Source organism: Asparagus officinalis, chromosome 10 (assembly GCF_001876935.1).
Source record: "Asparagus officinalis chromosome 10, Aspof.V1, whole genome shotgun sequence".
NCBI classification, from domain to species: domain Eukaryota; kingdom Viridiplantae; phylum Streptophyta; class Magnoliopsida; order Asparagales; family Asparagaceae; genus Asparagus; species Asparagus officinalis.
This window is the reverse complement of record NC_033803.1, coordinates 19,430,607-19,452,736: the sequence shown is the minus strand read 5'-3', so window position 1 is coordinate 19,452,736 and position 22,130 is coordinate 19,430,607. Positions and strand designations below refer to the sequence as shown.

Below are 22,130 nucleotides of genomic sequence, written 5' to 3'. Positions count from 1 at the left end.
GCGGAACATCAAACATTGTTTCAGGTTGAGCTCAATGATTTGGGGAAGCTAGAAAACGTCGTAAGCAATGTGAAAATATTTTCTGATGATGAGACGCGTAAGCAGGCCATGACAAAAGTTGAATTAGAGCACCAAGAGTCTTTGAACAAACTCGCTGAGGAAATCTGCAAAACTGCTGAATTTTCGTAATTTTTGTAGCCTGGCCCTTATAGTGGTTTCCCATTAATGAAATTATGGTTTTATTCACTAGCCTCTTCTCTCTGTGCATTTTAACTCCTCTTTGACAAAGTTCGTATGTTTATGCGAGGGCATGAGACTTTTCTTTACGAGTCTCAACACTTAGGACTTTTCATAGTTATCGTGACGAACTTCATCGCTCTGGGACGAAGTTCATTGGTTTCAGCGAGCTTTATCATTTTGTAATGATAAGTCCTGGAACTTCAAGACGAAGTTCAAATTTTATCGAACTTCATTATGAATTAGTACCGAGGTTCAATGAATTTTGTCAATTCAAGGTTCTAGGACGAGGTTCGACACGACTTCAACTGAGTCTCGTTACTCTAGTTTAGTCAAAATCATGACTTTCGTTCTGCTTTCAACCGAGCCTCGATATTCGAGTTTGGTTGAAATAGCAACCTTCGTCATTTTGAAATTTCAAGATGAGGTTTAAACGGATCTCAACCGAGTTTTGATATTCGAGCTCGATTGAAATAGTGACCTTCGTCATTTCGAACTTCTGAGACGATGTTCAAATTTATCTTAACCGAGTCTCGATATTCAAGCTCGATTGAAATAGTAACATTCGTCATTTCGAACTTCAGAGACGAGCTTCAAATCCATCCCAATCGAGTATCGATATTTGAGTTCAATTGAAATAGTAACATTTGTCATTTTGAAATCTGAAGACGAGATTCAAACTGATCTTAACTGAGTCTGGATATTCGAGTTCAATTGAAATAGTGACCTTCGTCATTTTAAAATCTGGAGACAAGGTTCGAACTGTAAAATTTGGAGACGAGGTTCGAGCTGATCTCAACTGAGTCAATATTCAAGTTCAATTGAGACAGTGACCTTCGTCATCTCGAATTTTAAAGACGAGGTTCAAATTTATCTCAACCGATTCTCGATATTCAAGCTCGATTGAAATAGTGATCTTCGTCATTTTGAAATTTGGAACGAGATTTAATCTCATTAAATGAGTTCCGTCGAAATCATGAACTTTAACAGTTCCCGAGCTGTTGAGCTACATGGACCAATCGTTTCGCATGGGCAGCATTAAATATTTAGTGTTTAATGCGTCCTGTCGGGTCCAACGCCTTTTGATCATCTGGCGCTTTGGGATTTGCGCTGCAGATCCCAGCCACTGAGTTGGCTCTTATCCGCCTATATATATAGGCTATTGTTTTGCAAGAAGACTTATCCTCTTCTCCTTCAAACTTTGAGCCATGATAGCTCAAGAGAGTTCTCGTTCTTCAAATCTTTCTTTCTCTCTCTTCAAAGCTTCAGGCTTTTTCGATCTTATCGATTGCTGTCGACAAAAAAAGTATGGGAGTCTTGGATGTTTCGACCAACACTGTTATTTCAATCCTCCTTTCAGGTAGAGTCTTGACTTGATTGATCAAACCCTTGATCTCATGAGCACGATGCTTGCTCTTAGAACATTAAATTTCCAACACTTAAACGATTGCTCCTCTGTTTGGGGCTTGGTTGCTCTGGGAGACGAACATTTGTTCTTTTAACTGCTCAGTGCGGTTCTTTGCATATTGAAGTTTGTCAGACCGGTGTGACTTGCTTGATGAGCAAAGTTTTGTTATTTTGACAAAATTTGTTTATTGAGCGAGACATGTTTGTCTGATGAGGCTGGCTTGTGCGCTCAATGAGCCTCGCTAATCGGGTGAGACCCTTCTGTTAGTCTAAGTTACTCGGCTTAATGATTGACGGAGTTCGTCCATTTGACGAGGCTCGTCTATCTGACGAGGTTCGTCTGTTTCACGCAACTCGTTTGATAAAGCTTGTCTAATGGACAAACTTCGACATTACCACTTAGATCAGATTCGCTTTGAACTTTGTTTTCTTGTTCTCTGCAGTTGTCCATCTGGCTGATCTTGAGAATTTCCCAATCTTTCAAAGCCGAAGTCAACAAGTGCTTCAGCAGCTTGCTAGACTCTTGAAGGTAATCTTGAGGAAATGCTCCCACATACTGAGCATCCCTAAGCATGCAATCCTTTATTTTGAGCCTCGGGATATGTGGCAGCTTCACAAACTCACTGAAACGCTCGTTCCTGTTCTCGCGAGCATCAATAATAATTTCAGAAATATCCCCTCACCTTGTAACTCATCCACGTCCTGTTGGGAGTCGGGAATAGGGAAGATGCCGATCCTATGCTCAAAGCTTGTGGTATTTCTATTAGTACTCAGTTTACGCAAGCAGATGGGCGTGTACTACCAGCACCAGAGTTGAAAGTCGCCAATGGGGAAGACTTCATGCCAAGCAATGGAAGATGGAACTTCAACAACAAGAGCCACGGTGTTGTCAGAAGCGAAGCTCAACACTAATGTATGAAGCTCGGTAATAATTTACGGCGATAAGTTGCACAAGAATGTGTTAGACAAGACAGAAGTAGAACGTCGAAGGTCATTGAAAAAACTTATAATCGAACTTCACAATGTAGTTCAATTTTTTTTCTAAGTTCAATCTATGTAATTTGACTTTTTGTAGCTGTAACTTCAATCCTCATATGAATACAATTTATGGTTTTATCCATTAATAGCTTAGGATTTTTAGCAAACTCTCAGCTATCAACGGACTTGATGTGTCTTTAATGTCGTTTGAGTTGGACTAGTCATAATTTTACCCTCAGCATGATGAGTTGTCGATGAGTTTCTTTTAGACTTAAGTGCTAAAATTTCTCTTTTATCCTTAGCCATTCTAGGCATTGGATCAGATATGTGATAATAATAACTAAGTTATAGTCAAGTGTCAGGAATTTGAAAGCAATGCTCATCACATGATAGGCTTGCTAGGATAACGAACGTTATTTATGGGAATGACGACGTTAGGATGATCACGTCATTCAATGACTTAAGAGTATGACAACAATGATTAAAATAAAGACACATCATTTGGTAGGCCGCTGTTGAGAAACGAACGTCATTTGTAAGAATGACAACGTTAGAATAATATAGGCACATCGCTTGGTAGGCCACTATTAGAAAAACAAACGTCATTTGTATGAATGACGACGTTAAGAAATCATGTCGTTCAGTGACATAAGTATGACGACAGTGATGGAATAGTGGGACATCGCTTGGTAGTCCACTATTAGAAAACGAACGTCATTTATGGGAATGACGACGTTGAAAAAATCATGTCGTTTAGTAGCATAGAAGTATGACGACAGTGATGGAATAGTAAGATATTGCTTGGTAGTTCACTATTAGAAAACGAACGTCATTTATGAGAATGACGACGTTGGAAAAATCATGTCGTTCAGTGACATAGAAGTATGACGACAGTGATTGAAATAGTGGGATATCGCTTGGTAGTCCACTATTAGAAAACAAACGCCATTTATGAGAATGATGACGTTGAGAAAAATCATGTCGTTCAGTGACATAGAAGTATGACGATAGTGATTAGAATAGTGGCACATCGCTTGGTAGGCTACTATCTTCGATCGTTCTAGGGACATAGAACACTAAGAAAATATTAGATATCGAATCATCGTATAGTAGATCACTATCTTGATCGAGTGACAAGTAGAGGATCATCGCATGGTAGATCGCTACTTAGTAATGAGAAATACCGATATGACTATCAGAGATGACTGTTAACATGATAGTTTTGTGGATCAGTCATCCTGTGAAATAGGATTGGTGGGAGATTTTGGAGGGTGTTGAGGAAGGAAATTCTTACCTTAGCTCACCTCGCGGAGATTTGAAGAAAGTCTAAGGGTAATAACTCTTCAGAAACATGTCGTTGATAGGCATCATAATCGTATCATCGTCTTGGTTGATTAGGTGATATGCCCCGTTTGAATAGACGGTCTCCATTACAAATGGTCCTCATTTTGGTTCGAACTTTCCTTTATTTTTTGAGTTTAGGATCATTAGGCGTCGAACGGTGAGGACCATGTCACTTTCTTTGAAAATGCGGTGTCTGACTTTCTTATCAAACGTCTTGGAAATTTGAGCTTGATAGAACTTGATATGTTGCTGAGCTTGTAAACGCCTCTCATCTAATGCCTTAAGTTCTTCGAGACGTCGGTGATGACTTTCTTCGGTTGTCATATTTGTTGCGAGTGCTATTCGAAGATTTGGACCTCGAGTGGCAAGATAACTTCATAACCATATATCAAGGAATATGTGGTAGCACCTGTAGGTGTACGAACCGTTGTGCGATATGCCCATAAATTTTGACCCAGCTTATCATTATAGTCTCGTTTGTGTGTAGAGACCATTTTGGTGAGAATTTTAATGATGGTTTTGTTAAAAGCTTCGGCTTGTCTGTTCACAGCAGGGTTATAGGCTGTTGATACCAAGTTTCTGATTTTAAATTTATCCTAGAATCTTGTGAAAGCATGACTGACGAAATAGGGTCCATTGTCGTGAATGATGCGCCTCGGGACTCCATATCTGTATATGATGTAATGTTTGATGAATTTAATCACATCACTCGTTTTGACTAATCTCAATAGGATTGCTTCAGCCCATTTGAAAAAATAGCCGGTTATAGCTATTATGAAGCGATGTCCCTTCGAAGACGGTGGGGATATTGGGCCAACAATATCCATACTTCATGTTTTAAACGGTCATGATGTAGCTGATGGGTGTAAATATTCGGACGGCTGGTACATGTAGTTAGCATGTACCTGACAGGCGTGACATCGTTTGGTATAGGCAACAACATCATTAACCTTGCTTGGCTAATAGTAGCCTAGTCTGTGTAGCTAGTCCCACAATTTGGGTCCAGGTTGGTGAGCCCCACAAATGTCATCATAGGCTTCTTTGAGAACTTCTCCTGCTTCTTTACTTGACAAGCAACAGAGTAGCAATCCATCATATGACCTTCGGTATAAGGTTCGTGACTGGGAGTCATAATAGAATCTTGACGCTTGTCTGCGAACAAATTCTCTTTCTTTGATGTCTTTAGACAGTAAACCATACAAGACGTAATCAATAATTGGGAATCGCCAATCTCTAGGTTCAAGAGGTTCCGACGCTTCGTCGACCGTGTTAATTTGCAATGTGTACTTGGGTCGAAATAACTGCCTACTAGCTATAGTGATTTGCTGGGTAGCTCCTTCAGGCAGAGCTAGTGTAGCTGCAAGTGATGCCAATGTTTTGGCATATGTATTACTGAGGCGAGGTACATAATCAATGTAGAAGCCTTTAAAAGAATTGGCCAGCGTAATAGCTGCAGTATGATAGGGAATGAGATCTTCATTTCTAACTTCATATTCCCTTTTTAGCTGATTGACGATGAGCTGTAAATCGCCTTATGCCTCCAGGTATTCTACCCCCAGCTGCTTGGCTATGTCGAGGCCGATCAACAATGTATTGTATTCGGCCACATTATTGGAACATGGTTCTGTTAGAGAGACTGCTCGTGGTAGTACATGGTTTTGAGGGGAAATCAAGACTACCCTCACCCCAGCAACAACGGGGTCGCTAAGGCTGGCTTTTGCTGCGCCATTAAAGTATAATTGTCATATCTATTCTCTTGATACCGTATTGGCTTCATATGTCTCATCCGGCATATCTTGGTACAAGTCAACCTTCCCATCCAATGGATAGTTAGCCATAAGATCGCAAATAGCCTAACCCTTCACTGACTTTAGAGCTTTGAAGTGAATGTTATATTGGGACAGCAACAATGCCCATCTTGCAAGTCGCCAGTTCAATGCATCAGGTTGTGTCATGAATACCCGTATGAGGTTGATCTTGGAGATGACATGTATTGTTTGTCCGATCACGTAATGTCGCATCTTTTGGATTGTGAAGACTAAGGCCAAACATTCTTTTTCAATGAGAGGATATGATGTTCAGCTCCTGATAAGGTTCTACTGAGATAATAGATGGCTTGTTCATGGCCGTTATCATCATCTTGTGCTAAAAGTCCTGCTAAGGTATGCTATGTGACTCGAATGTAGATTAGGAATGACCTTCCTGATTTTGGTGCAACTGACACCGGTGGATTAGAGAGATGATTTAATCTATTCGAATGCTTTTTGGCAGGCTTCATCCCAGACGAAGGATACACCATTCTTCATGAGTTTTGAGAATGACTGACATTTACCCGACAAGTTAGAGATAAACCTGCAGATGTACACTAAGCGTCATTGTAGACCATGAAGCTCTTTAAAAATTTTAAGAGGCGGAAGCTCTTGAATAGCTTTGACTTTAACCGAGTCAAAGTGAATTCCGTTAGCTGTGACTACGGACCCAAGGAATTTACCACTGGCCATTTTTAAGAATGATTTGGTCGGCTTCATCTTTAATTGATGCACCCTCATGAGATCGAACATCATTTTCAAGTCATGTAAATAATCTCACTTGTCACGACTTTTGACAACTAAGTCATCAACATAACATTTCATAGTCTTCCTTAAATGTTCTCAGAAAATAGTGGTCATGACACGTTGATAGGTAGCGTCAACATTCTTCAAACCGAAGGGCATTACTATGTAACATTATATCTCTGAAGGTGTTCGGAAAGAAGTATGCTTCTCATCGTGAGGATACATCTTGATTTGGTTGTACCCTGAGAATCCATCCATGAATGACATCCTTTCAAACCCGCATGTATTGTCAATAACGACATTCGTGATAGGTAATGAAAAATTGTCTTTTGGACATGCCGAGTTTAAATCTCGGAAGTTAATGCATACTCGAACCTTCCCATTCTTTTTTAGAACATGGACGATATTGGCCACCTAATTTGGATGTTGCTCCTCACGGATAAATCCTGAATCGATGAGTTTCTTGACCTCAACTTCAATGACCTCCATGATTTGGGGACGTAATCGTCGTTGTTGTTTGACGCATTAGCATATGATTTAATATTAAGGCGATGCATAACCACTTGGGGATCAAGATCAGGCATATCCTCGTAATTCCAAGAAAAAAATCAATGTATTCCTGCATAAGAGTAATGAGGTCTTCCTTCTCTTCAGATGACAGGCTGTCACTTATGAATATGTGTTTTGGGTTAGACTCATCTCCCATGTTCATCTGAATTACCTTATCATTCGTAGAAGGTTCACGTTTCTCAAAGTGATACTCCCATTGCATGCTGAATTATCGGCTCAGTGGATCATCAAATAAAGGTAAATGATCATCCTCTTGATTTTCAATTGGAAGGGTTGAGGTCATATTGGCCATGAGCGCTTTGAATATTGCTCTTGTACTGGTATCAGAATCTTAGTAATTCGACTCGAAGGATGAGCTGATGGAATTATCCTCTGACCATTCGTTGGCTTCGAAACACCATTTTAAAGGTGGTGATTCATATACCCTAATCCCTTGTGAGTTTTGTGATAGTAATCGTCAGGTTTCCCTTTCGAAACATAGGCAGGTTTAAGATGTGTCTTTCGTCCTTTGTCAAATTTAAACCTTCTTTATGGGTGTAGTCGTATCCCATTTTCCTCATAAGATATCGCACTGTTGGCGCAAAGTATGAGAATTGAGGGGCTCTTTCTTTTTTTCAGATTCTTCCCAAAAGGATAGTATTGGACCTTCAGTTTGCCCAAAGATGATATCTTTTTGACCATTATTCTTGGCTGGTACTACGAAGACTGCTTGTGAAGATTCGACTTGTCGTTGACTTTTCACGAAAGATGATTGGATTAGCATGTGTAAAGCAGGTTCAACATACAGTCGTGGAAGGGAATCGGATATCGCATCACTACTACTGATATCTGGTATATCAAGGTCACATTTAACACACGATAAGTAAGCTAAATCATCATTATTAAAGATAACCCCGCCGTCATAATCCTCGACATTGTTTACATCAAGACTATCAAAGCTGATTACGATGGGCTTAATGTCCTTAAAGACAAATCTCTACTCGCAATCAGACTCTATGTCAGCCTCATTACCGCTATCAAGGTCCTCAACAAGTGATACGTCGGTAGGCTCTCCATCAAGGTAATGGATAGAATCAGTAAAGTAACTCTACTCCTTTGAATGGTTCCTTTTTCGCGACCACTGTTTTGACATTTCCTCTCTCACATTGATGTAGAGTAGATGGAACAATCAAATTATTATGGATCCAAGGTCGATCCAGTAACATATTGTAGGATGTCTCTGCATCGATGACATAGTAGGTAACCTCCGTTCTCAAGTCTCCAATTTGGCATTTGAGCTTAATCTTGCCAAGGGGACGAGTGTTGGAAGTGTTGGAAGTATTGAAAGCATAAATCATGGTTCCTGTTACTGACAAGCGATGAAGCGGGATCCCAATGTGATGCATGAGTCTCAATGGTATGATGCTCAAAGCAGACCTAGGGTCCACCTGGATTCGGTCAACCCAAATGGAGTCGATATATCTCGTAAAGTATAAGGGTCTATTATGCTTCGGGTTTTTTACGTGCATGTCTTCTGGGGAGAAAGTGATGCAAGGCATCAGTCCCCTAAAGACTTGGTGGCATTAAGCGCACATCCCTGCTGGTGCGTCTGCTTGATTTGGCAGGAAATGAGCAAGAAATGACTCATTGTCCACCAACGCTTCACACAAAGCTTCCCTGGTAGACCGGGAGAGGCGTAGGAGCTCGAACAAAGTAATTCTTGCCGGAATGTTAGATAACTGAGCTAAAACATCAAACTGATAGGGGGCCTTCGAGGTCTCGGAGCATCCTTCTAGAGTGCCTTGTTATAATGAAGTTCCTTTGTCTTAGGATCGCTAGATGATACTTGCGTCTTTTCTGCTACTTCCTTCATTGGTTTTGATGGCGCAACTACCTCTTCAGGGTACTTCTTTAAGAATTATTTTCCTCCCCTAGTACCTAGTGCCTTGTTCAGATTGCGCGACAAATGCTGACTGCTCCTCACCAGAGCTGCTGAGGAAAGTAGTTTCTACCCCCTCATCTGGGATAGCAGAAACAACATTGTAGGATTTCGACTTTTATGAAGTCCAATGTTCGTATGCTAGTAGGTCAGGATTGTAACGTCCCTCAGGGAGGTACATAAAAAATTAGGCATGACCTATCTGTAATAAGAATGATCGACCTGCTAAATCTTTATGCACATCATAATATAGATATACTGAAGGGCGAAAAATAAGACAGTGGAGATGTAATGCAATACTCAGAATCACGAGGTTGACAGCAGAGTCCATAGAATACTAAAATAGAAAAACACTAAAGGGAACTACAAAATATTACAATAATGGCAGTGGCTACAACATTAGTACATGTTCTATAAGTCAAAAATACTACAAAAGTGAACATAAATTAACTCCTACTAAGAGTTTCTTCTGGAGCTAATCTTCAACTTCAGGGTCTGCAATCCCCTTATCCTTGCCAGTCCAGTAGTATGACCTGCGAGTGGATTCAGAAACAATAGGGGTGAGCCTAAGGCCCAATAGATAACCGTAAAAATCTCAGGTACAACACAAGGGAACGAATGAAAATGATAGATATGGATATCAAACTTGAACAAAGTGATCTTAACATTAAGTTGCCATTTTTATATCGTAATTATTGATCGAAATGAAATAACATGTAAAGATGAATAATCAAGGTCTAATATTCAGGATTCGAAACTCCCCAATCATGGGGTAATCAATAACCCGCACATGCTTTTATACACCCACCGGTGAGCGTCCTCACACAGGGGATTGTCCCTATCGGGACACATTACTATTATCACCCACCGGTGAAGCTTACTTCACACAGGACATAATCCATGAATATAGACTATCAGTTATCAACAAAGATTGGAATATTATCATTATCAATAGTCGAATCATCGAAGCAAGTCGAAATGTTGCAATATAATCTTTCGAGGATATCAAAGATATAAAACCGATATAAACAACATTAGGATAACAATGGCTAGGCAATCACAAAGAGCCAACGCATGAAGTGAATCAAATAGTAATATTACGAAAGTGATAAGATATACAAATTAACATGGGAAACTAACTCGCAGGAATTTCAAGAAAGTAATCAATCGAACTCTTAAAGACTTGAGAGGAAACAATGAAAGATTACCTACCGATTATGTCGGGATCCTCTCGGCCAATGAATGAATCCAAGATTCTCAGTCTTATATACATGTATACCCACATGAGATTCTAAACACTGTCTTTTATAACTACTTAAAACTTATATTATGGTATAAGCTACACTAGATGATTACATCCAATATGTCTAACATGCACAACAGCGCCAGTAGTGTAGTGTACATACAGCAGATTTAGGTGAATGGATGGTATAACAATTGATGTCCAAAATGCATGAAACTAGTTCCAAATGACTCTATCATGAGTCTAATTTTATAATATAAAAATATTACATCAATGCATGGTGTATAGTAAGTGTTATGCTCTCAACAAATTACACCTATTAAAACTGCAGCAGAAAAATAGAGATTACTATCTAGAATGAATGATTTATTTTGGGTACTTAGCACTATGCAAATGAGCTAGAATTTGGTATATAAGTGATATGATGGATTAGATTCCAAGTCCCATTAGTTTTATCAAATTTTTATTTTTATAATACATGTTACATGCAAAACAACACAGGGGGGTAGACTGAAATTGTCAGTACATATACTAGCTATTAGAACTAGGTTTAGACTTACCAAACGTTATTCGAATTAATTCAAACTCACATCAACAGAAGGAAAATTGAGTCTAGTATAACTCAGTATATTTATATTGTGATGTGCATAAAGATTTAGCAGGTCGACCATTCTTATTTCAGATAGGTCATGCCTAAATTTTTATGTACCTTCCTGATGGGCGTTACAAAGTGGTATCAGAGCACAGGTTGACACCTTAAGAGTCATACATAAAATATCAAGGGGACTTAGGGATGATTCGAGTCGGTGTCAAACACCAGTCATGGAAAGATTATCTTTCCCTGACATTCTTGTAATATCTAGACTTCTATTAGATTGGTTTTGTACCCTTAGATGATGATAAATAACTTTTGACTGGAACGACAGATTCTGATTCGAATGTTTCTGGGATGGAAGGATCCATTAGCAGCGGGGAGGTGTGGTCAACACATTCAGAGGATTGAGAGATCAGCTCTGAGGAGACTGATCCGAAGGAGACATTTGGGGAGAGAGTGGATTACTCTCTGATTGGCCATCATACCCGTGGACAATTGGCGAAGAGTGACGAGCTTGAGAATGAGGACCCCGAAGAGGACCCTGAGGATGAGGACCTCGAAGAGAATGACCCTGAAGAGGACATCATGGAGGAGGATCTCGAGGAGGAGGACCCTATAGAGGAGGATCCCGAGGAGTCGGAGGAGGACCCTATGGAGGATGAGGATCTAGAGAAGCTTATGGAGTGGGAATTTGAGGTTGTGCAGCAGCCTCTACTTGGTGGGATACAACAGCCTCTACTTGGTGGGATACTAGAGGGAATTTCACTTGAATGAGAGCTTGACTTGATGAGGAGGGTTAGACATGAGAGGATGAGCCGATGGTGGAGGATCCTATTGAGGATGATGAGTAGGAGGAGATCAGCCTAGATGGTGATGAACCCCAGCCAATTAAGGACTCCGATACGGAGTCTACTTCTAGCAGCTCTTCAACCTCTTCCTAGAGGTTGACCCATTGGGTCACTAACATTAGGAATCTTATTACTTTTGGCTTTTGGGTGGACACCCAAGTGGTGTATTTTGGGATTGCATACTTTCATCTATATCTTAGATATAGATTATTATACTTTTGTAGAACTCTTGTATTGATGAATATGTCTATGTTAATATTATATCAATGAAAAAACTTTTGGAGAGATCAGTACTCTAGGTTGATTGTTGACATTCCTTATATATATATATTATGTGAGTAATAGAGATATTTCAATGTGAGTACTATGAGTAACTCTGGAATCTGAGCCTTTGCTATATTTTCATGTAGATAATAGTGAGAACAAGAGCAAATCAGACCCCAGATGTGGAAGGACAACGCATGGAGAATTGGAAGAAGGATTTTCTGTTCCTATCGGAATAACAAGGAATACCGACAAACAGCCTGTTGCTCAAGCAGAATCAATGCAAGATCCATTGGAACGATTGGCGGAGATCCTCGAGCAGCGTATCAACCCTAGAGGCAACCAACCAACACCCGCTATCTCAGCCCTAGAACAGTTTTGGAAGCTCATACCTCCATCTTTTTTGGGTATCACTGACCCTTTGGTGGTGGAGGATTGAATTTTACAAATGGAGAAGACATTTATAGTCTTAAATTGCACAAAGGAGCAAAATGTGTCATTTGCTGCCTTCATGTTCAGAGGGGAAGCTGAACATTGGTGGAAAGCAACCTTAAGATTGGAAAGGGCTGCACGAAGACAGATTGATTGGGATAGATTTGTGGAGCTTATGAATAAGAAATATATTCCGAAGGGTGTTAGGGATCAATGCGCTATCGAATTTCAAGAGTTGCAACAAAACAACATGACAATACAGGAGTGTGAGGCTAAGTTTACTCAACTATCAAGGTTTGTTCCACATCTGATTGCTGAAGAATTAGATAAGGCCAAGAAGTTTGAAAGAGGACTCAGGGGAAATATCAGAGGAAAACTAGTGGCTCTTAGGATCAGGAACTACGCAGAACTGGTCGAGACTGCGTTTGAAATTGAAAAAGACCAGCTAGAGTATAATGAGATCTGCAATAAGCAGCAAAATTCAGCTAAACGCCCATAGACCAAAGGAGGTCCCATAACCGACAAGTTAGCATTGAATCAGCCCAGGAGGTCAGCAACAACAAAATTTCCCTTTCGTCGTGATCGAACAAACCAGCCAGACAAGTCAGCAGTTTGCCCCAGATGTAGAAATCATCACTCCGGATATTGCAGACTTCACCGTGGATGTTACGAGTGTGGTCAACCAAGGCATTTCAAGAGAGATTGTCTAACCTTGAGGAATCAACCGATAACAGAGCGAGCACCAGGAGGAAATCACGCAGTTCGAGCTAATGCCTCACAACAATCAAGTGCTCCCAGCGGAAGGCTCAGTCTAACCAGAGTGTGCAGCAAAACCAGAGTAACCAAGGAAGAGTTTTCACTCTGATAAGGAAGGATGCACAAGCATCACCATCTGTGGTGGAAGGTACTCTTCTCATATGCTCATTCACCGCTCATGCACTTTTCGACCCTGGATCTACACATTCTTTTGTATCTCCTCACTTTGCTAGGAACTTTCCCAATTCACCGGCATATTAAGTAGTGAGATAATTGTCTCCACACCTATGAGTGGTAGTCTCTTAGCATCATATGTTTATGAGAATTGTGGAGTTTTAGTGAGTGATCATGTCATGAATGCAGACCTTATATGCCTAGACATGTCAGATTTTGATGTTATCTTAGGAATGGATTGATTAGCATCTCATCATGCTACTGTAGACTATTTGAGAAAATTAGTAAAATTTAAACCACAAGCGGAGGCGAGTTTTGTTTTTCAAGGGGAAAGTAGAAGACCCCTCACACACTTAATCTCATTTATGAGGGGAAAGTAGAAGACCCCTCACACACTTAATCTCATTTATGAAGGCTAACAAATTGTTGAGGCAAGGTTGCAGTGGATATTTAACTTGTGTGATAAGTGACCAATTGAATGAGAAAAAACTTTTAGATATACTTGTTGTAAGAGATTACCCGGATGTCTTTCCTGAAGATTTGTCAGCTTTGCCTCCAGATCGGGAGATATAGTTTGCCATAGACTTTGTCCCAGGAACCACTCCTATATCTAAAGCCCCTTATAGATTGGCGTAAGTTGAGATGAAGGAACTGAATGAACAACTTCAAGAGTTATTGGATAAATCATTCATTAGATCCAGCGTGTCTCCATGGGGAGCACCGGTCTTATTTGTGAAAAAAAGGTGGGAGTATGCGACTCTGTATAGATTACAGAGAGTTGAATAAATTGACCATTTAGAATAAGTATCCACTCCCAAGGATAGATGATCTATTTGATCAGCTTCAAGGAGCTCAATATTTTTCCAAGATTGATTTAAGGTCAGGGTACCACCAGTTAAAGATTAAGCATGAGAACGTAGCAAAGACAGCATTCAGGACTCGCTACGGTCACTATGAATTTTTAGTGATGTCTTTTGGACTGGCTAATGTGTCGACCGCATTTATGGATTTGATGAACCGGAGATTCAAATAATATTTAAATCAATTTGTAGTGGTTTTCATTGATGACATCTTGATCTATTCTAAGAGTTATCAAGAGCATGAAGAATATTTGAGGATTGTATTGCAAACCCTAAGGGAACAACAACTATACGCAAAGTTTAAGAAGTGTGAATTCTGGCTAAGGTGATATTTTTGGGCCATGTGATCACTAAAGATGGGATATCCGTAGATCCAGCGAAGGTTGAAGCTGTCGTGAACTGGCCGCGTCCCACCTCAGTGACTGAGATTCGTAGCTTTTTGGGACTAGTAGGATATTATAGAAGATTTGTCAAGGACTTCCCCCAATTAGCAGTCCTTTTAATTTATCTGACTCGTTAGAAAGTCAAATATATATGGAGTGAGAAATGCGAAGAACATTTTCAGGAGTTGAAGAAACGGTTGGTAACCGCTCCCATCCTCATTATCCCTATGAGTTCATATAAGTTTGTCATATATAGTGATGCATCTTTCAGAGGTTTAGGTTGTGTTCTGATGCAGAATGAGAAGGTGGTAGCTTATGCCTCTAGGCAATTGAGGCCTCATGAGAAGAACTGCCTCACTCATGATTTGGAATTGGCTAATGTGATTTTTGCCCTGAAGATATGGAGACACTATCTATATAGGGTATCATGTGATATTTATACAGACCACAAGAGCCTAAAGTATATATTTACTCAGAAGAAGATTAACATGAGACAAAGAAGATGATTGGAATTGCTGAAAGACTATGATATAAATATCCTTTACCATCCAGGTAAAGCTAATTAGTAGCAGATGCACTCAGTCGGAAGAATCATGTTGCATCAGCTTGTTTGCTAACTAATCAAGCTGAGTTAAGTAAGGAGCTTGAGAGAATGGAGATTGAAGTTAGAAAATATTCTTCTAAAATAAAGATTTGTTAGATAAGCCTACAACCAACTCTGTTGGACCAAATCAAGGAGCGACAGAAGGAAGACAAAGAGTTAAGTGAGATAAGGAAGAAGGTTGAACAAGGAAAATATTTAGACTATAAGATTCAAGATGGTGCTTTGAAGATGGGTAATCGCCTTTGCGTACCCAATAAAGGGGAGCTTAAGGATCAGATATTGAGAGAAGCTCACCAGACCCTATATGCTCTTCATCCGGGTAGCACTAAGATGTATCAGAATCTTCGACAAAACTTCTGGTGGAACCGCATGAAGGAGGATATAGCTGAATTCGTATCAAAGTGTTTGATATGCCAATAGGTGAAGATTGAACATCAGAAACCATCAAGACTATTATGACTTTTGCCCATCTCAGAATGAAAATGTGATCACATCAACATGGATTTTGTTACTGGACTACCCCGATCAACGAAAGGAGAGGATGTCATATGGGTGGTAGTTGACCGCCTGACCAAGTCGGCATATTTCATACCCTACAAGATGTCATATAACATGGAAAAGTTGATTAGCTTATACATTGAAAAGATCGTGAAGCTTCACGGGATTCCCATATCCATTGTATCAGATCAAGACCCCTGTTTCACCTCAAGATTTTAGAAGAGTCTACATTAAGCTTTGGGGATTAGACTAAAGTTCAGCACTTCACCACATCCTCTGGGCAATTTGAGAGAACGATACATACCCTGGAGGACATGCTGAGAGCTTGCACCTTATATTTTGGAGGCAATTGGGCTACGTACTTGCCGCTAGTAGAGTTCCCCTACAACAATGGCTTTCATTCTAGCATTGGCATGGCACCTTACGAAGCCCTATATGGGAGGCGATGCAGATCCTCTATTTGCTAGGAAGAGACCGGTGATCATTGATTACTTGGACCAGACGTAATCCAAGAGGCGACTGAGAAGATCCAAACCATTCGGCAACATATGCAGACGACACAAAGTAGGCAAAAGAGCTATGCAGATCGATGACGTAAGGATCTAGAATTTTAGGTTGGTGATCATGTATTTCTGAAGGCTGCACCCATGAAAGGAATATCAAGAGGTGGTAAGAAAGGCAAACTCCATCCGAGATACCTTGGGCCATTCGAAATATTGGAGAAGATCGGACATGTCGCCTATCGGCTAGCCATGCCCTCAGAATTAGAGAAGATCCATAACGTGTTTCATGTCTCAAACCTGAAGAAGTACGTACCAGACCCAAGACACATCATTTCGTACCAAACCTTGCCATTACGGGAGGATCTATCTTATCAAAAATAACCGGTTCGAGTGCTAGGCTTTAAGGAGAAGTAGTTTGGAACAAGTCCATATTGCTAGTTAAAGTGTTATGGAATAATCGAGGCGTTGAGGAGGTAACATGGGAACTAGAATCTGAGATGCGAAAAACATATCCACATATTTTATGGGGCGTTACAAGGATGAACCCACATGACTTCGTCTTTAGGAGTATTGTAGGGTACCATGCCCTTCTCTTTATGTCGATGGGGATCGAGATTCACGACCCAAGTTTCTGTCTGGGGAATTGGTTTTACACCATCTTGAACTTAAACTTCAGCAAAGTCTCCGAATTGTAAGGCAATCATATTTACGGATACCTTCTTTTGATCTTCTCTGAGGGTCAGAACACCTCCCTCTAATAAAACCTGTATCTTGTCTTTCAAGATATATCAATCCTTCGTAGGATGATGCACCATTCTATGATACATACAGTAGTTGGGATCGTTTGTTTTCGACACTTCTTCATGCTTTTTTGCTTCTGGGAGCTTAAGTCTGTTCATCTTCATCAAGGATTTGAAGATCGGGACGATTTGGTCCTCCTTGAAGTCATACCTCCTAGGAGGACGACTATCGGACGATTTGTGTTTTTGCTTAGGCAAGGTCTTAGGCGAAGGATTGGTTTTCACAGCTAATGTGTCATTTCCTTTTGATTGCTTCTGGTTACCCCCTTTCCTTGGGCGAGGCTCACGAGGTTCTTCAGCGTCCATCCTCTTGAGTATATTGTCAACCTGTTCTCCCTGTCAGACTAAGTCTTTCCATGTGTGAGCTTCAACCGTGCCCATCTTCGAAAGTACATTGATGGAGAGATTGTTTCTACACATTTCAATGAGTGTAGCCTCCGGGACCTGATCACGAGAATGTAGTGATCAGTTCTTGAATTTTTTGATAAAGTCATTAACAGACTCCGTCTTCTTTTGTTTTTCGTGCCGTCATCAAAGAACCTGGCCATGAAAAGTCTCTCCAAGTCCTTCCAACATTTGATGGACCCAAGCTTCAATCTTCTGAACCATTCAAAAACAACCCCCTTGAGGGTGCTAATAAATAATCGGGTCATGATAGGATCATTGCCCGTTATATGTTTAGTCTGTGTCTGGAAATAATAGATATGTTGTGAAAGGGAACCCTTGCCGTCGAATTGCACTAGGTTGAGTGGTTTAAACTTCGGAGGATAGGGTACGACATCCCATTCAGAAGGATAGGGCCTGGTCACCCCTATCTCCTTTCAGAAGGATAGGGCCTGGTCACCCTAGCTCCTTAAAGTTTCCTTACAGCTTTAACGCATCCAATTGTTTCTGGAAGTCGTCCAGTTTTTTGTCTCGCTTTTTCGTGTGAGGATTTGATTCAGCCTTGAATGATTTAGAATGAATTTTGAAGATCTCTTCCTCTTCGTCCTCTTGGTCCCCACGGCTAGTTTCTTCAGCAGCGGGCGAAGGTCGCTTACGCCTTGATCCTGAGCCCTCAGTGATAGCTTTCTTCTTTTTCTTTTCTCCAAGAAGTTTCTCTATTATTGCTTCCATGCGCCTGATAGACTCTTGTTGTTTGAGGATAGTTTCTTGTTCTTCTAATCTCCTTGCTGTATCTTCTTCATTTCCGGCCATGTGAGCACTCGTCTGTTCACTTTGATCGGTACTAGAAGGCTATGATGTTGTAATAGCGGAATTCTCAGGTTCTTCATTGACATCATCAGATATGCCAGAAAGTCGTTGATAGTCCAAAGGAATTATTACTCCTGTACGAGTACGAGTGTGTTGATAAACACTCTGTCCTTCAATAAGCGCTCCTCATAACATTGGGGAAAATTTAGGGTCAGAAGATTCTGAGGTATCGGTTAAAGCTTTGCCTTTGCCTTTACCAACCATGTTAATCGTCACATCAACGTGACGATTCTTAGATACTTGTTTCTTAGGACGAAAGCGTCTTCTTCTAGATGTCAAAATCGCCGATGACTGACAATCTTTAAAAAATTATAGATTTATGTGGCGATTCGTCACATGAGAACTGGGAAAGCACTGTTAAAATAAGTTTCTCACAGCAGCAATGAGATTGTATCTGACACATGCTACGTTTGCGTGTGAGGTAGTCACGGAGATCTATGGTGGAACTACCCCCAGTCGATTCTGGGCATTTAGTTTTACTCGAGCAAGACCCTCTAAATGATAGATATTGACGAGCGTGGGTAGTTGTACAAACTTCATCATGACGAGGTTGGTTGGTTGAACGAGCTTGCTACGTTCGCCTTCTCTTTCGACCATCAACTCAAGGTTCATTTTTTTGACGAGCCTGAGTTTGGTCAGCTCGAACACTCATTAGGGTTGGTCGAACTTCGCATTGGGAACGAGGTTCATTAACTGAGCCTGTTTGGGTGCGGGGATGAGGTTCGTCATTTGAACGTTCCTCAGCCAATCGACCCTTGGATTGATCTCCTTTCGGTCGATAGTGGAAACCGTCCAACAAGACCAATACTCGAGCCTTTCGGCGAGCTTGATTCTGTCTTCGACGTTGTCGTGCATGTCTCGAAAGTGGAGCAACAACAGATCCTGCCTCAGTCAAGACTAGGCGAGGTTCAACAACAATAGCCTGAGTTTGGCTAAGTTGATTAGTAGAAACCGAAGCTCGGTTAGGTTGTTTGACAATCGACTTCTTAGCCTGACAGCTAGTTTTTGGAGCCTCTTCTTTGGGAGACAGATTTCTCCTCAAGATTAACTCGAGATGAATCATTAGAAGCCACATGGGCTGAAGTCTCATAAGAGACTTTACAATAGTTTCGTGCATTCGTGGGACTCGAAGTTCCAGAGGAGAGGAATTACTCATACTTGGATTGGTCGAACTCGATGATAAGAGTTTCGACCTCAGTTCCCACTGCAATCTGATCTGATTGCACCATCACCAGTTTGTCGGAAAGAACGGCTGCTCCCACTGTGATCGTCATCTTCTGTAAGGTCGAAAAAGTGAAGTTGATTGATTCTTATTTTAAGAATGAATTCTAACACTTGGTAAGAACCTTTTACAATCACTCACTCTCTCAATTACAGAGGAACACTCTCGATTACAGAGAAAGAGAAGATTGATTTGACCTTTCTTTTGTTTGAGGTGAGTTTTAGGTGGCGAGAGGATGTTTCACTCGATGCTTGAGTCGAGATTGCTTCCTGTTGACGATCAGAAACAGATCGCAAGAGCTTCTGACGATAGCTTAGGCTGCGGGGACCGAAGTTCGGGCCTTCAACTTGTGCACGAGAGCTTCGCTTGGAATATCCTATGATCTTCGAAATGGGATTTGATAAAAGGTTCTTTCTTCATAGCTGCTTGCGGCTATTTATAGAGTTTTAGCACGTAACTGACGTGCTACAATCGTGGGGTCGTGGGCGTAACTAACTCTTGAGATTTAGCTCATATGGCTGACTGGGTCTTCGGAGCCGTTACAATTTGATTTAATGTGGGTGATGAGCTTCGCTACATTGGCGAACCTCGTCCTTAATATCGAGCCTCGCTGCGTGGCAATCCTCGTCTTGATGTCGAGCCTCGTTGCGTGACGAGCATCATCTTTGATGTTGAGTCTCGCTGCGTAGCGAGCCTTGTCTTGATGTCAAGCCTCGTTGCGTGGCGAGCCTCGTCTAGATGCTGAGCCTCGCTACGTAGCGAACTTCATCTTTGAAAATGAACTTCGACGCTTTCCAACGAACTTCTGGATGATGTTCGTCTTTCTTTTGGCATTTTTGGATGTCTACAATTTTGGGGTGCAAACGGTTTAGATATGGCTTGGATATGGTACTTACCATATTCGTAACCACTTACCAATCACAAATATATGTCTCAGTAAGGGAAATTCATATCCATATATCCACTAAAATCATATACAGATACGAATATGCATGCGGATATATAAACAGATATGCATATGGAGACAAGACGGATTTGTGAAAATTATATAATATTGTAAAGCATATAGTTCATGATTTCATATGATACAAGAGAGTTCATTAATATGTTCGTTATATTTGAAAAGTTGAGATTAGATCAGTTGACTAATATATATTGTTTCGGATACGAATCCTGATATTTCACTGCATATACGTATCCGTAACCATATCCTATCAGATACACATTTTAGTAGCGCATTCCAATGGATACGGATACAAATACTAATATTTCCTCGGATACAGATATTTTTTTGCACAATAATGCGCTACCAAGATACAAGGGATTCTTGGAAGTGATAGAACACTTGAATAGTCTTGCTCTTGTTGCTTGCAGGTTGTTATTGCCAAATGCTACCATTTGTTCTATAGTCAATGTGTCCGAAGAACCTTGATGAGCTGGCATAGGAAGTGCCCATCCCGTGGTGCCAGTTTTGGATCTAATGGTGTCGATATATTTGATTAGAAGACAGAATGAGAACTTCGAGTGCAAGATTTGCTTGTATTATAATCAATAGTTTGTAACGTATCCCAGGAGGTAGTTTTAGTTGGCTAGATAATTTCTGGCCGCACTTTGCTGCTGCTTTGTCCATGTAAAGCTTCTGTATCAAGAGCTAGACTGCTTGGAGCAATATCCAATTATTATTCAATGATCCGACAAAAACCATCTTATTGCCTTGTGGTGTGGTTAGGATCTTTGGTGAATAAGAACATGTAGGTTGCTTCTATGAGTTCTTGTATTCTGTAATAAATTAATTTTCAGATTGAGTTGTAATAGTGAAGTTTCTATCATACTGCAGACCTCGACTTGTGACATTTTCCTTGTATGCAGTTATTTGAACGCTAAATTGGTATTACTGCTTGCAGGAGTTTTTGTTGAAAAAAATGTTCCGAATGTTTTGATGTCTAAACCTTGTGTGTTGCTTCTCATTGTCATCCTCACTCAATAGTGTAGAAACTTATATTCTTCTTATTGGAGGATCACGATACTTTCCATGGAATCTATATCTGCAGTGATCTCTTTTGAGAGGGTGTGAATTCTCACCTGGGAGCCGCAAGCTATGGTCACCCTTGGGCATGTTTATTCTCCACCTCGGACATGCCCCAGGAATCCTGACGAGACGATTGATAACTTGCAATTAGTGGCCTGTGCCTAAGCGCCATGTTCGCAAGAGACAGATTTCTCGATAGGAGTCGATCAAGAATGACTGGTCTTCCCTCTCTCTTGTCATGGCAGGTAAGCCCCTTTCCTTCAGATAGTCTCCTATTGCATCACTGGAGTAAAAAAAAAAGCCCCTTTCCTTCGGTTTTGTGATACTACAACCGCCGAAAAGGGCAAGCAGGCAGGGAGAAGAATTAGACAAGGAAGAAACCGTAGAAATAACTAAGGGTGAGTAGTTCTCTTCCCACTCCCCCTAGAAATCACCTTTGAAAGTAGGGTTATTACATAGAAAGCACCGTTCACTTTTAATCTATACGTGAACTACCTTTGTAGTGAGTTTTTGTTCCAATCATCCGCCTCCCAGTTAAATTGTCATAAAAAAAAAGCCTTTAAAAGTGCACTTTTATGGTGCGTGAGTTTTACTCTAACTAAACCTATTTTTGGGTTTAAAGTAAACAATTTGATTGATATGTGGTTGATTGGAAC

The 22,130-nt window shown here is 40.6% G+C and overlaps 1 protein-coding gene across 1 annotated transcript in view; it reads left to right on the top strand.

The window, feature by feature from the left end:
- Positions 1-21,377, top strand: part of LOC109826321 — a 31,836-nt gene extending 10,459 nt beyond the window's left edge. The window contains exon 3 of the mRNA XM_020393340.1: positions 20,820-21,377. Within this exon, the coding sequence (XP_020248929.1) occupies positions 20,820-20,854 (35 nt within the window). The 3' untranslated portion in view covers positions 20,855-21,377. The remainder of the gene's footprint in view (positions 1-20,819) is intronic.